The sequence below is a fragment of the Canis lupus genome, chromosome 22 (assembly GCF_003254725.2).
Source record: "Canis lupus dingo isolate Sandy chromosome 22, ASM325472v2, whole genome shotgun sequence".
Lineage (NCBI taxonomy): Eukaryota > Metazoa > Chordata > Mammalia > Carnivora > Canidae > Canis > Canis lupus.
In genome coordinates, this window is record NC_064264.1 from 5,016,255 (window position 1) to 5,029,868 (window position 13,614).

The 13,614-nt window shown below is 41.1% G+C and overlaps 1 protein-coding gene and 1 long non-coding RNA gene across 2 annotated transcripts in view; one reads left to right on the forward strand and one right to left on the reverse strand.

The window, feature by feature from the left end:
• Positions 1-7,665: 7,665 nt before the first annotated feature.
• Positions 7,666-10,309, reverse strand: LOC112678878 (uncharacterized). Its single transcript, XR_003147957.3, has 3 exons — positions 10,176-10,309; positions 9,766-10,044; positions 7,666-8,070 (listed from the first exon to the last, which is right to left on the reverse strand). It is a non-coding gene; the product is annotated as an uncharacterized LOC112678878 (long non-coding RNA).
• CPB2 (carboxypeptidase B2) overlaps positions 7,840-13,614 on the forward strand; it is a 51,419-nt gene continuing 45,644 nt past the window's right edge. The window contains exon 1 of the mRNA XM_025478279.3: positions 7,840-7,998. Within this exon, the coding sequence (XP_025334064.1) occupies positions 7,925-7,998 (74 nt within the window). The 5' untranslated portion in view covers positions 7,840-7,924. The remainder of the gene's footprint in view (positions 7,999-13,614) is intronic.

Below are 13,614 nucleotides of genomic sequence, written 5' to 3' on the forward strand. Positions count from 1 at the left end.
CGGAACCGGAGATCCAGTTCTCTGCCCACACACCTCAAATCCCCCTCTTCAGTGGGTTTGGAGACAGCACAATCCTTTTTTCCCTTTCGGAAGATCTGGCCAGATACACTAAACCTTTGTGCAAATTATAAAACTGCTTCACTCTTCATGAATAAACATGAGAGATAATGCGTGGAGAGAAAAAACATTGATCAATTAAGTGTCTTCAAAACCTCCCAAGATTATGCAGTTTTAATGGCTGAATGATTTTGAAAGGGAAACTTGTAAATTGAGCTGCACCTGAACTCATAATAAAAAAGCCATTAAATTAATTGACTCTCTTGGCGCCTACCTGACAATGAGCCTGAGCTGTATATCCAAGTGAGGCCAGCCAAGATCTCAGAGGCACTTACCCTTATCCTCAGGCTCCTCCAGATGAGAGAAAGGCAGAGCAGACCAGTCCTCGCAGGGGAAATTATCTTCTTACACAGTCTTCATAATGGCTGAGCGTTCTGGCTCTTGAAGAAGGCCTTGCCATATTATTTTTGCCAGCTAGGGTTCCAAATTGGCTGGAGATGAGTCTCAGGGGACGTGGTTCAATCATATAGATTCCCCCGGAACTCGATTGCCCTTTTGGGGAGGCAACTCGTCAGCCAGCTCTGCTGGGAGCATTAGAGGAAGAGGACAAGCTGTACCCAAGGTCATGCTAAGCTGGGTAAGGCTCCGAGCAGACGGCCATGTTGGCCCCCACCAACCCCCTTCCCGGCTTATCTTTTTAATAGGAAGTGGAACATTTTGAGCACCTGTTTCTCCAGTTACTTTCAAATATTATCCCACTGAATCATTACAACAGCCCTCTGACACAGGTTATTATTCATTTCATTTTTTTCAGAAGAGGAAACTGCACCTCTGAGAGGCTAAGAGATTATCCTGTTAAGGGTGGGGAACATCTGATCAAACTTCACAAGAGGTGTCAAGGTCAGAAATCTCAAGGAGAGACGTGGAACAAGGAAGAAAAAAACTTGTCTCCATTTTTTGTCTTCTTTCTTTTCTTTCTTTCTTTCCTTCCTTCCTTCTTTCCTTCCTTCTGTTCCTGCATTCCATTCCAATTCCTTCAATTCCCTTGAGGAATTGAATTTCTGGGAAATACAGTGAGTATGTTTGACTATATAAAAATTGCCAAACTTTTTCAATATGGCTATATAATTTTGCATTCCCACGAGCAATGTATGAGAGTTGAGGTGTTCCACATCCTACTACTTCATATAGTTAGCCTTTTTCATTTGGCTATTCCAGAGGTAAGCAGTGACATATCATTGCAGTTTTAATCAGCATTTCCTCAGTAACTAATGATGTTGAGTGTGTGATTACTGGCCTTTTGTATATTTGGGAAAGTGTCTATATAATCTACCCACTAAAATTTTTTTGTCTTATTCTTGATTTACAAATGTCCTTTTCATATGTTGGATACAAGTGCCTTACCCAGTATGTTTTGAAAATATTTTCATTTAGTTCATGGCTTGTCTTTTCATTTTGTGAAAAGTGTCTTTTGAAAAACAAGTGCTTTTAATTTTGATGAAGCCCAATTTTTCAAATTTTTCTTTTGTGATTTGTGGGGTTTTTTTATGCTCTAAAAAACAGCTTTACCTGACCCAAGTTCTTTGGGTTCAGCCACAAGATGCCCCCACAGGAAAAAAAGGAAAGGGAAAAAGTGAGGTCAGGATTATTTTTCTTCTATCTCTTTCCATGCAAGGTCAGGAAAAACCAATGGAGTCTCTCAATGAGAAGTCACAGTTCCCGTCAGTCAGCCCTCTGTGTGTGGCTCTGTTTATTTCCAGGTTCTCATCCTTTCAGTGCCTTACTGTTACTAGTCTTGGGATCACTAGCCAATGATCTTTTATAATCTTCCTATACCCTGCCCACCTCAGTATAAACAATACTTTTATTAAATTCCCCACAAATTAACCAAATTGAGTGTGCCATCTTGCAATATTCACCAGGAAGTCTTCTTAGGTTCCACAAAACATTCAGACTCACAAAACCTTCACCAGCTTCATTCAGCACCATTCATTCAGAGATATATAAGATAGAAACCAAAGGCTGAGGCAATGCAATGTCACAAGTTCTGTTGCATTTGAATAGTTCTCGGAGCAGTCAACCAAACACTCTACACAGCTTCCCAGGCTCCTCAAATGACAGTTCAGGTGTGAAGGAATGAGACTTACATCTGACAGGTGTAAGAATCACACTGGCTTAGAAGCCCCATATCCCCAATAGCCAATCTTTTGTAATAACTTCACAGGTCTAGATTCCTGGGTCCCTGTAGAGACATGCCTGGATATTAATCATTTTTATTAATCATTTTACTTTAGGTGTAAACATTATAAAAAGTTCAGAATGACTACCTGCTACTGGGAGAGAGACAATGAGATTTGAGAGCTCTCTTTCATGTTGCTGAAGGCTGAGGGCAGAGCAGGAGAATTGAGGGCAAATTCTGAGGCAATCAGACCCCCGCCTCTGCTAAAGAGAAGGATTTGCATCTGTTTTTAAGTAATCTGAGACTGTGGTAAATAAAATCTAATGAAAATGATAGCAAATTCCAAACCCAGCTCAACTGCGGTCTTGATTGACTCAATCCTTCACACTAGTGGCCTGAAGAAGATATATGACCTATTCTGGGCATAAATACTACTTATTTTAGTCTATACCTTCATTTTACACATAATATCTGACATTCAATAAAAAACTAAAAGCAAGTGAAAAAGCAAGAACAGGTGACCTAACTTTAAGAGAGAAAATGGTTAAAAGAACCAGATGAAGAAACTACCCATGAACAACGTAACATGCATGAGCAGCAGTGAAAAGAAAATTTAAAAAAAAATCTGAATACAAATGTTAGACATGAAAAACATGATAGGGAAATGAAGAATTCTTTCAATAGACGTATTAACAAACTATAATAGTGGGGAAATGAATAAGTGAACTTGAAGCCAGATCAATACAAAATGTCCAAGCCAAAGCACAAGAGAAAACAGTTAAGAAATATGACACAGAACTTTTCTGGTTATTACTGCTGTTAAAAAAAAAAATCACTGCAAACTTAATGGTTTAGGTTCATACTTCCACAATCAATTGACTTTCTGAAAAAAAAAATTGACAAAGTGATTCCACAAGGAGAAGAAAGTCTTTAGAAAATGGTGTTAGAACAAGATGTCAATTGCCAGTTGTTTGAACCTCAATCCCTGCCTCATACCACACACAAAAGTTAATTTCAGATGGACCGTAAGCCTAAAAGCAAAGACCAAAACTATAAAGTTTCAAGAATAGTTTCATGACCTTGAATTAGTCAAAATTTCTTAAACAAAATGCAGATGTACCAACTATCAAAGAAAAACTGATAAAGTGGGCTCACCAAAATTAAAAATATCTGCTTTTCAAAAGACATCAATAAAAAGTGGTTGAGCCACCAAGTGGCAAAAAATATTCATAAAACATGGATCTAACCAAGGAGCTATATCCAGAGTATATAAAGAATTCACACAAGTCATGATAAAAAGTTATGACAAAAAGAGAAACAACTGAATTTTCCAATATGGTCAAAAGACTCTAACAGATACTTCCCAGAGGAAGATATATTTATAATACGTCTATCTGACAAAGTACTAATGTCCAGAATAGAAGTATGTCCTACAAATCAGTAGTAAGACAACGGTCTGTTTAAAAATCAGGCAAACAATTTGAACATGTGCACATACATGTACACGCACATAGCCAAGAAACACAGAAAAAGTTCTCAACATTATTAGTTATAATAGAAATGTAAATTAATACCAAAATTACTTACCATCACACACTTACTAGAATGGCTAAAATAAAAAACACTGCATCAAGTAACAACAACCTCAAGTAACAATAACCATGCGGACCAACTTGGAACCCTAATATAGTGTCAGTGGGAAAATAAAATGATACAATCACCTTAGAAAAAGGCACAGCAGTTTCTTACAAAACTAAACATTCCTATTCCCTAGCAATTTAATTTCTAGATATTTACTCAAGAGAAATGAAAACATCTGTCCACCAAAAAAGCCTTGCACAGGTATACTCATAACAGCTCTATTTATAAAGGCCCCAAACTGAAAATATCCCAGATACCCATTAATAGGAAAATGGATAAACGAATACCATTGTATTACTTAACAATAAAAAGGAATGAATTGCTGGCACACAAGAGTTTGAAAAGAGTTTTTAAAACATGCTGAGCAAGGGGCACCTGAGTAGCTCAGTCGGTTCTGTGTCTGCCTTCGATTCAGGTCGTGATTTCAGGGTCCTGATGTTGGTGTAGGCTCCCTGCTCCGTGGGGAGCCTACTTCTCCCTCTCCCTCTACCCCCTTCCCCTCGCCCTCCCTTACCTCTCCCTACTCTTGCTCTAATACATAAGCAAGTAAAATCTTTAAAATCAATCACTCAATCAATCATGGTAAGGAAAGGAAGCCTGACACAAAGGAGTACGTGCTGTAAGCCCTAGACTGAATATTTGTGTCCTTCCCATCCCTCACTCATATGTTGACACCTAATCCCCGGTATAATGGTATTTGGATGGAGCCTTTGGGAGGTGATTAGATCATAATGGTAGATTTCTCATGAATGGCATTATTGCCCTTATAAAATAGACCCCATCAAGCTCTCACTTTCTTTCTGCCACGTGAAGACACGGCAAGAAGGCAGCCATCTAGGAACCAGGGAGTGGGTTCTCACCAGACACCGAATCTGTGTCCTGATCTTGAACATCCCACTTTGCAGAATAGTGAGACATGTGTTTGTTGATTAAACCATTCAGTCTATGGTATTTTGGCTGCAACACTCTGAACTGACTAGGACAATATGTGATTCCATGAAGTTCTAAAACAAACAAAATTAATCTACGGTGATAAATTAGAACAGAAATCACTAGAATAGAGAGGAAATTGGTTGGGAGAGATATAAAAGAACTTTCTGGAATGATGGAAACTTTCTATACCTTGATAGGAGTCTGAGTTACTCAAGTAAATGTATTTTTCAAGACTAACCTACTTATACACTTAAAAATCTGTGCATTTCAATGTATGTACCTCAATTTAAAAAGAAAATAGTGCCCACTGCTGCCAAGGACTGGTTTATAGCTATCTGCTGGTCTGTAGGAGACAGACGAGTAACTAAACCAGGAGTAACTAAGCCAGCAACTAAGTTATCCTGACCAGTGACTGGATCTTTGAAAGCCATGGTACTATCATGATGTAGAAACTCCAAAAACCAGTTTAAGACAGTGTTCTGGATTAGAATCCCAGGGGCTGCTTAAAGGCTTGTGCAGAATGGAGCGAAGGGATCAGAGGAGGAGAAAGACAGGAAAACAAAACAAAAGACTTCAAAATGAGCCTGCAAACTAAGGTTTCAAATCACAGAGAGGCAGTCAACAAAATCAATACTCAGAGCATGAATTCATCTCAAGCGCAATTAATCCTTTACAGCAAGTGTAACACAGACATTAAAATAAGTATTCTAAGGATTCTCAGCAAGAGCTCTGAAGTAATCATATCTGTTAAAAATTAAACAACAAAATGCTTTAAAATGATATTTTAAAATGCTGATATAAAAGCAGAATGGAGGTGCCTGCGTGGCTCAGTCAATTAAATGGTTTACTTTAGCTCAGGTCATGATCTCAGGATCCTGGGGTTGAGTCCCAGAACAGTCTCCACACTCAGTGGGGAGTCTGCTTCACCCTCTCCTTCTGTCCCTCCCCCTGCTCATGCTCCCACTCACTTGCTCTTTCTCAAACAAATAAAATATTTTTTAAAAATAAAATGGATAAATGTGAAAAAAACTATTGTAAAAGTTGAAAAAGATTTTTGAGGTTATTGAAATTAACACACACACACACACACACACACACACAACTCAGTCAACTATGTAGTCTAAACTAGATACAAAGAATGAATTTGTGAATTTGAAGGTGAGTTTACTGAGAAAGTCACCCAGGATTCAGCATCCAGAGACACAGACTGTGATTTTTAAAAATATAAAAAGACAGAAGATAGAGGGTAGATCAAGGAAGCCCCTAAAAAAGGACGAGCAGAGATATAATAGCCAAAGAACTAATAAAATGGTTTTCCCAGGTTGAAAAAATATCCAAATCCTCAGATCAAAATTAAATTGCATGTACCAATCTAGATATTAAAAAATAAATTCACATCTAGACAAGAGTAATGGATCTGAAGACTATTAAAGATAAAGACAATCCTTAAATCCCTTAAAAGTCATCAGGTAGAGAGGACAGTTGGTCTGCTGCAGAGCAACAAAACTCCACCCAGATTCTTACTTTCCCACCATGGGTATCAAAAGACCATTGAAGAGCTGTCCCACTTGGACATGACATTTGGTGAAACTAGTCTTTGAAAGCGAGAGTAGAATGACATTCTTGTCAGACATGCAGAGCACAATACAACCTACCACGAATAGATCTTCACTAAAGCAACTTCTCAAAGATTGCTTCAGCAGGAAGAAATGCAAACCCAGGGAGGCGCCACAGGATACAACTAAACAGGGAGCACAAAAATTGATAAAATTTGTCAGTAAACTTTAACTATTGACCGCTATCTTAAAGTTACTTTTTGCGTTTTGAGAAAAACAAGGCAAAAGTTGTTGGGTTCGTTTTGCCTCTCCCTTTCAGCGTAGTTATGTCCCTCACTAAAAACACCCTTCAGTTCATGGGTTTTTGCTTGTATTCATTTTATTGACTTGTTTTGAGTAAGTGAAAAATTAACACGGTTCTCAAATTCTGTAGTATTTTCAGATTCTGAAGTACTCAAAACTGTTTACTCAAAGAAAGGTCCCTCCTCCATCTCATCTACCTTCTTATTCCTGCGTCTTTTCCACTCAGTTTTCTATCCACCTGCTGTAATTAACCACAATCTAATGGATATCTGGCTTATTCTTCCGGTGTATCTTTGTCTAAAAATGATCAGATACACATGTATATTCTTTCAGTGGAGTTACCTTAATCCATCAAATATGTTTTAATAGCTCTGAATCTCAGAGAGAGAAGTTTGAAATGCCAATCCTTTCCTTCTCAGAAGTCCCGTCGCGGGAAGGTTGATTTATTTTGCAGATTTGCCTGCCCTGACTTCAGAAACATTCAAATGCACTGACCAGTGGGAATTCAGGTATGACACCTGGGTTTCCTCCACTTGCAGAGGTAAGCTGTGACCTTATACCAGACAAAATGTCTTAAGAGGCTGCCTTCAGAAGGACTCATGATGAGCTCTGATTTAGATAATGGCTCTTACGGTGAGCTTTCCTAAGTAAATATGATTCAAAGCAACCTGATTTTTTTTTTATTGCTCTGAGAAGTCTCTAGGACGTAATATTCCTACTCTCTTATAGGTGGGCCCATCACTGCATATGAACAGGGAAAAAATCTCTTTAAATGGAGACTCTGTAATCCTCCATATAAGCTTCCTTCTCAGTCTTGTAAGAGCCACAAAGTTGAGAAACTCGCCTTCTACTTCTTCACCTAAGTTGAAAATGTTGAAAAAGACAGAGACAAGGGAAGCCCTCATCAGTTCTCCAGTGGAGACCTCCCTTCAGCATGGATTAGGAGCCATTAGTCCATACTCTAGAGCTATTTTTCTTCAACAAACCAGACACATCTCTGCAACATTACTATACTTTTATTCTCAGCCTCATCTTTCTTGAGGTGTTAACTATCTTCTAGATGGTCAAAAGTAAGAACAACTCTCATCATACTTTCTTTTTTGAGAGTGGAAATAGTAGCTAAGTCAATTGATCACAGAAATGAGAGGGAACATGCCATTATATTTTAACCAGTGTGTAAAGAAGGCTCTTATGTAACCAGCCAGCCCGGCTCTTCCCTCCAGAGAATTTTGTTTTTCAGCAAATTGCTGTTGGGATGAAGCTTTATAGCATTGGAGTCCTTGTAGCCATCTTCCTCTTGTGTGAGCGGCATGTCTTCGCTTTTCAGAGGTAACTCAATAGAATCTTAGGTGGTGGGGGTTTGCTTGTTTGCCCCACATGGAATCCAGTCAGTGCACTAACCTGGGAGCAAAATGTTAAAAGTTTGAAGGTCAGCTCTTTCAGAGATTTTCTATGTTGCCCTGATGAAAAGTACATTTCAGTGTAATAAGGATCTCACTAGATCTCACTAGATCTCTTTTTTTTTTTTTTTTTGTTTTTCCTTTTCTGGCTCTAGTTTTATTACTGAGAGAAAGCTGGATGATACATATATTCAGGGGCTAGGGAGATTACAGAAATAGAAGCTTTTATAAAGGTGACTATTTACACTCTAACACATCACATGATTTACATTTTTTTTTGTCTTCACACACAAAATATATTAACTGGATAATTTGTGTTAACTATGAATAACCTGACTATGGGTAACTATGAATATTTTCATCTTGTACATGGAATACAGGGAGGAGAAGGTAAAGGTATGAAATAGGTTTGGGTTGTGCGTGAGTATTTACGTGGAATATGAAAGGAAGAATAGTTGTGTTATAAAGAACACCTATGTGAATGTATCTAGTTCTTATTTAGCTTAGTTGAGTGATTCCCTGGAGGTTTTCCATCTCAACCACTTAGAAGAGTACAAATGAACTCCCATTCTAACACATAGACTATATGGCAAGTAGTTCACGCTGTGTGTCATATTGTGATTTATTACCTAGTGAACTTGAAAACGTTTAAAACTAATTTTGTTTCCTTTGAAATTATCTTATTTTTTCCCTTTGTTTTGCTTCTATGATTCTTCTCTAATCATCTCCAAGACAAATGCCTCTCCACATTTAGTGAGTAGTAAAGAGAGGAAGGACATATACCAGGGAAGGAAAATTCTTTCCAAAATACTTTCTTCTGGGGAACGGCGGGGGGGTCCTGGGCAGCTCAGTTGGTTAAGTGTCTGCCTTCAGCTCAGGTCATGATCTTGAGGTCCTGGGATGGAGCCCCGTGTGGAGCTCCCTGCTCAGCGGGGAGTCTGCTTCTCCCCTCCCCTGCTTGTGCTCTCTCTCACTATCTCTCTGTCTCTGTGTCTCTCTCAAATAAGTAACGAAAATCTATAGGAAAAACAAAATACTTTTCTGAGTCAGAAAGAGGCACAGGACAGCATTTAAGGAAACAGAGCTTGACTTGAGAGCCTGATGCTGTGTTTGTACATTATCACTGATTATTTTTTGTTCAATATGATTGTCAGGTGTCACACAACAAATTCCATCACCAAGTAACGATTGCTAATCAAAACAACATGTGAGTCAAATTGCTAGAATAACTGGTGACTGATGTCACTACGTGTTATCAATAAGCCAGATGACTATAATTTCTAAGGTCCTTGCCATTTCTAATATTTCATAACTTGGCAATTGGCTTTACTTAAAAGTAGGGGAGAGGGCAGGAGGAAAACTGATCTCAACATGTCCAGCTGGGTACTGTACGGCGGTATCATCCAGGAGAGGGGAAAAGGAGGGGACACATGGTTATCTAGCACCTGTGTCGCCTCACGCACTGGGCTCAGCACTTAGAAACATCATCTCATTAAATGCCTACAATCCTACACCCTGGGAATCTTTATGGCGATACCCAACAGAGAAGAAAACTGAGCCCTAGGAAGGATAAATCATTTGCCCCAAACCAAACAGTAAGTGTAGAGTTTGGATTCAAACCCGTGTTCACCTCACTCCCACCTGTTTCACTGCATAGCATTGGTTGTAGGATCTAGGAATTAGGAAGAGAGCTCACTTGATGGAGGTCAGATTGAGTCACAGTGAGTTTGCAAAGAAGACAGGTGGTCCCGAGTGCAGCCTTGGGGAGAGGCCGGCTGGAAGTCCAGGGTCCAGATCTTCACCGTGCTGGGTCTTTGGTGGTGTGGTGCCAGCCCCTTGGCAGAGGCCGCAAGGCCCGGCCGGCCACCATCTGGAGCCTGGCATGAACTGGACTCCTAGATAAGACAGTCACTATCTTGGTAGTGTCACAAGCTCCACCAGACTTCACAAGACTGTCACAAGCTTCACCAGGTCACTTCAAAATGAGAAAGCACATGACAGTTTAGCGGATATTATGCCAATAAAGGATTTACACACAAACACACACAGACACAGACAAAGCAAAGAAATATGTGAGAATATTCCTTCATGCACAGCTTTTCTTACTATTTCTTGCTTCAGCATGTACTTTGGAGTCCGATCGATAACTCTGCTTGAAGAGAAGAATAAAAACATGCCTACATTTTAACCAGTCACGGGGTATTGAAAATACTGTCAATGTGTACTGGGAAAGGCCTAGCTGATAGCTGCAGCTTTGCGTGCGGACACGTACCTGACTCCACCACCCCCTCCACTAGAAAAAAAATCTGAACTCTTTCTGTGAGTAAAAAAATTTTTTTTTTTTAGCCAGCTGTTTCTGAGCTCTGCTTTTCCAGAAACAGCCTATTACTGAAGCTTAAAGAGAAATCCAATTTCATTCAGGCGAGAGACTTTGATGAATTATTTCTGGGGGCGAGCCCGTAACCCCTTCTAGAAAAGAGGCTGAAAAAAAATAAAAATGAAATGAAATGAAACGAAACGAAACGAAACGAAACAAAACAAAACAAAAAACAAAACAAAACAAAACAAAACAAAATAAAATAAAATAAAATAAAAAAAGAGGCTGTCGCTCTGGCTTTTCCCTAATGCTGTTCTCTGTTACCACTTTCTTGGCCTGACGCTTTTCCTAACAGCACTTGGTATTCAGGCAATGCCTTAGCAGCTGATTTGTAGGTGCATTTTGACAAGTCTCATCAGGCAAATGCCCCCGAACGAAAACAAGGACCCCCCCAAAAAAGGGGTTAAACGCGTGATCACCAGATGCCAGGGAGAAAGGCAGCAAACAAACACACGGAACCCAAAACAGGTCTCTTGCAAGTTGTCACTTGCTGTTAAAGACCATACAGTGTCAAGGGCAAAAATGAAATCCTGGCAGGAACCTCGCAACCAGAGAGAGGCATGCACTGTGTTGTGCTCTGATGACCCGTCAGGGGGGCTGTTTATTGGAAACAGGGCAGTAGGGGAAGCACAAGGGAGAAAAGGAAGGGAGGTGGGAGGGTGGAGCAGGCCTGCGGAGCGAGGCCTTCTGAACTATGACTAGGCCGCAGGCCTTGGCCCCTCTGTGGGCTTCACGGGTACCCGCCACCTGGAGCCCAGTTTATTCCCTTGCACTGAGGTCGCCCTCATATAACATTTTCATCTTAAACAACAGGGCACCAGGGGCCTTAAGACGCTGTAACACGTAAAACAAAATTGCAGCCTTGAGCTCAGTTCCATCGCTCAGAGGCGTCGCACCCGCTTTTCAAACTCAAAAATAACCTTCCAGAACCAATGGCGAGTGTGAACCTTCCCCTGGAAACTGTCGCTCAGGGCTGGAGCCTGATGAACACAATCCTGTTCTTGGAGGGAACCGTGTCGAGGCTCAAAATCTCCGGATCTGGCCCCACAGCTGCGGCTTATTAGTTGTGCAGCCTTGGATACTTTTTTTTTTTTTTTAATTTTATTTATTTATTCCTGAGAGACACACACACACACAGAGAGAGAGGGAGAGAGAGAGAGGCAGAGACACAGGCAGAGGGAGAAGCAGGCTCCATGCAGGGAGCCCTATGCGGGACTCGATCCCAGGACCCCGGCGTAACAACCTGGGCCGGAGGCAGATGCTCCACCGCTGAGTCCCCCAGGCGTCCCTCGGGGTTTAGCTTCTTAGGAACTGTTCAGATTCCACTGCTGAGGAACTCTCCAGACCAGGGCTAGATGCATCTCTTGTGACTCCATGTCCCACCCTGAGGAATCTTGCATTCACTCCCACGTGTTCGTCCCCTGCAGGCGGAGCTATCTGACAGCATCTGAGTTACAACTACCCACCTGAAGTATTTCTTCTTTGGGTTTTAATTACTGTCCAGCCAACTGGAGGCCAGCCACATGCATGCTTGGCCTTCTTGGGAACAAGCCAGGCACCAGTTCTTGTGACTCTAAATTTGAGGAAGTATGTTCAGACTCTCCCATTACCCCTTGGAAGTCCTCCCTGCGAGGTGGGGATGAGGGAAGTAACACCCCCAAACTTCATCCCCTTTGGGAGAAGGGACACTGATAGAACTGCAACAACTTGCTCCAAAGAAGTGTTGTCACAAATCTTCTCCCTTTCTCCACTCTGACCACTTTTCATAGAATCTTTCTCATGAAGTAAGAGGACGTGGTCAGGAAACTGATCCTCAGAAACTGGGAGTTCTGCATACGGTGACCTCCCTGACCCTCATCCCATTTCCCCATTCTATTGTGTTGGCACTTGGGCCAAGCAGGTGGAGACAGGGAGTCCTGCTCGCTGCAGTTGGAACTTGCACACATTAATATTTTCTGGAACATGTTTACCCTCATCATTTTAGTCCTCGTATTTCCCAATTTATGTTTCCTGCATTTCTTTAAATTTTTTCTCCTTAAGAAAGAGGGATATAGCCATTGGGATAATACTTTTTTTTTTTAACCTGTGCTTTTTCTTTTTTTCTCCTTTCTGTTCATTAACTTTGGTCAAGTACTTTAGAGGAAGGTCCTTACCTTCTAATCAACACGACACTTCCTTTACATAGGACTGAAATTTAGCCTGTTTAGCAATGGAGACCTCACTGCTTTGTAAAAGGCGTCCCATTTCATTGTTAGCTTAAGTTGTTAGGAAATTCACTCTCAAACTAGGATTCACTCATAGCAGTCCCGACTTCATATCAAAATAGAGCTTTGAGTTCTTCGCTCTTTGGCTTGAAATATAGACAAGGGCCACAATCCTGACCCCAGCTTTTAAGACCCTTGGTGGTCAGGTCCCATCCTGCCCATTCATCTTGGTTTTATTTCCTGGTACCTCCCAACAGAAGCCCCATATTCCTGCCCAGCCAGATCCCTTGCTATTCCTTGAGCTCTGGTTTTGCTTTCCCACTTATGCATCGGCACTTAGGCCATTTCATCTCCAACTCGCTTGCCAAACGTCTACCGATCTCAGTCTAATGGCATCACTTCCCCTTCACTTTCCAGATCCTGCCCATCTCAGAAGTCCAGCTCAGAGTGTCCCCATTCTCTGATGACCTCAGCCCAAGTAACTTCTGACTTTGCATTCTTGTAACAGAGAATACAAACTTACAGAGCACTTTGCATGTTTTATCCCACATGATAGACCTTTGTATCCATTGTGGGTTAGTTTCGCCAGGCAGCAGCATCTAAGATAGACATTTGTGTGTAAGAAGTTGACTAGAAAGTGGTATTGGAACCAATATTTGTGCAGGAATTAAAGAAAGAGACCTGAGCAGAGGAGGAACTGGATAATGATGCAGTCACACGAAGCCCTGGGATCCCTAAAGCAGAGTCATTCTTGCAGAGTTATCCCAAACTGGGGCAAGGGCATATGCCTCTATAACCCATATCTATTAGACATTGGATGTGGACTGTACCTGGGAGGGGGCATGACCTTGCCAGCATAGCCTTCTTCAGTCAAGAAAAAGTCCTGGAAAGGGACTCAAGGAACAGCTGCCAACACTGGCAGACGCTGGGAAAATGATCTATTCCTGGATGGGTACCTCGGCAG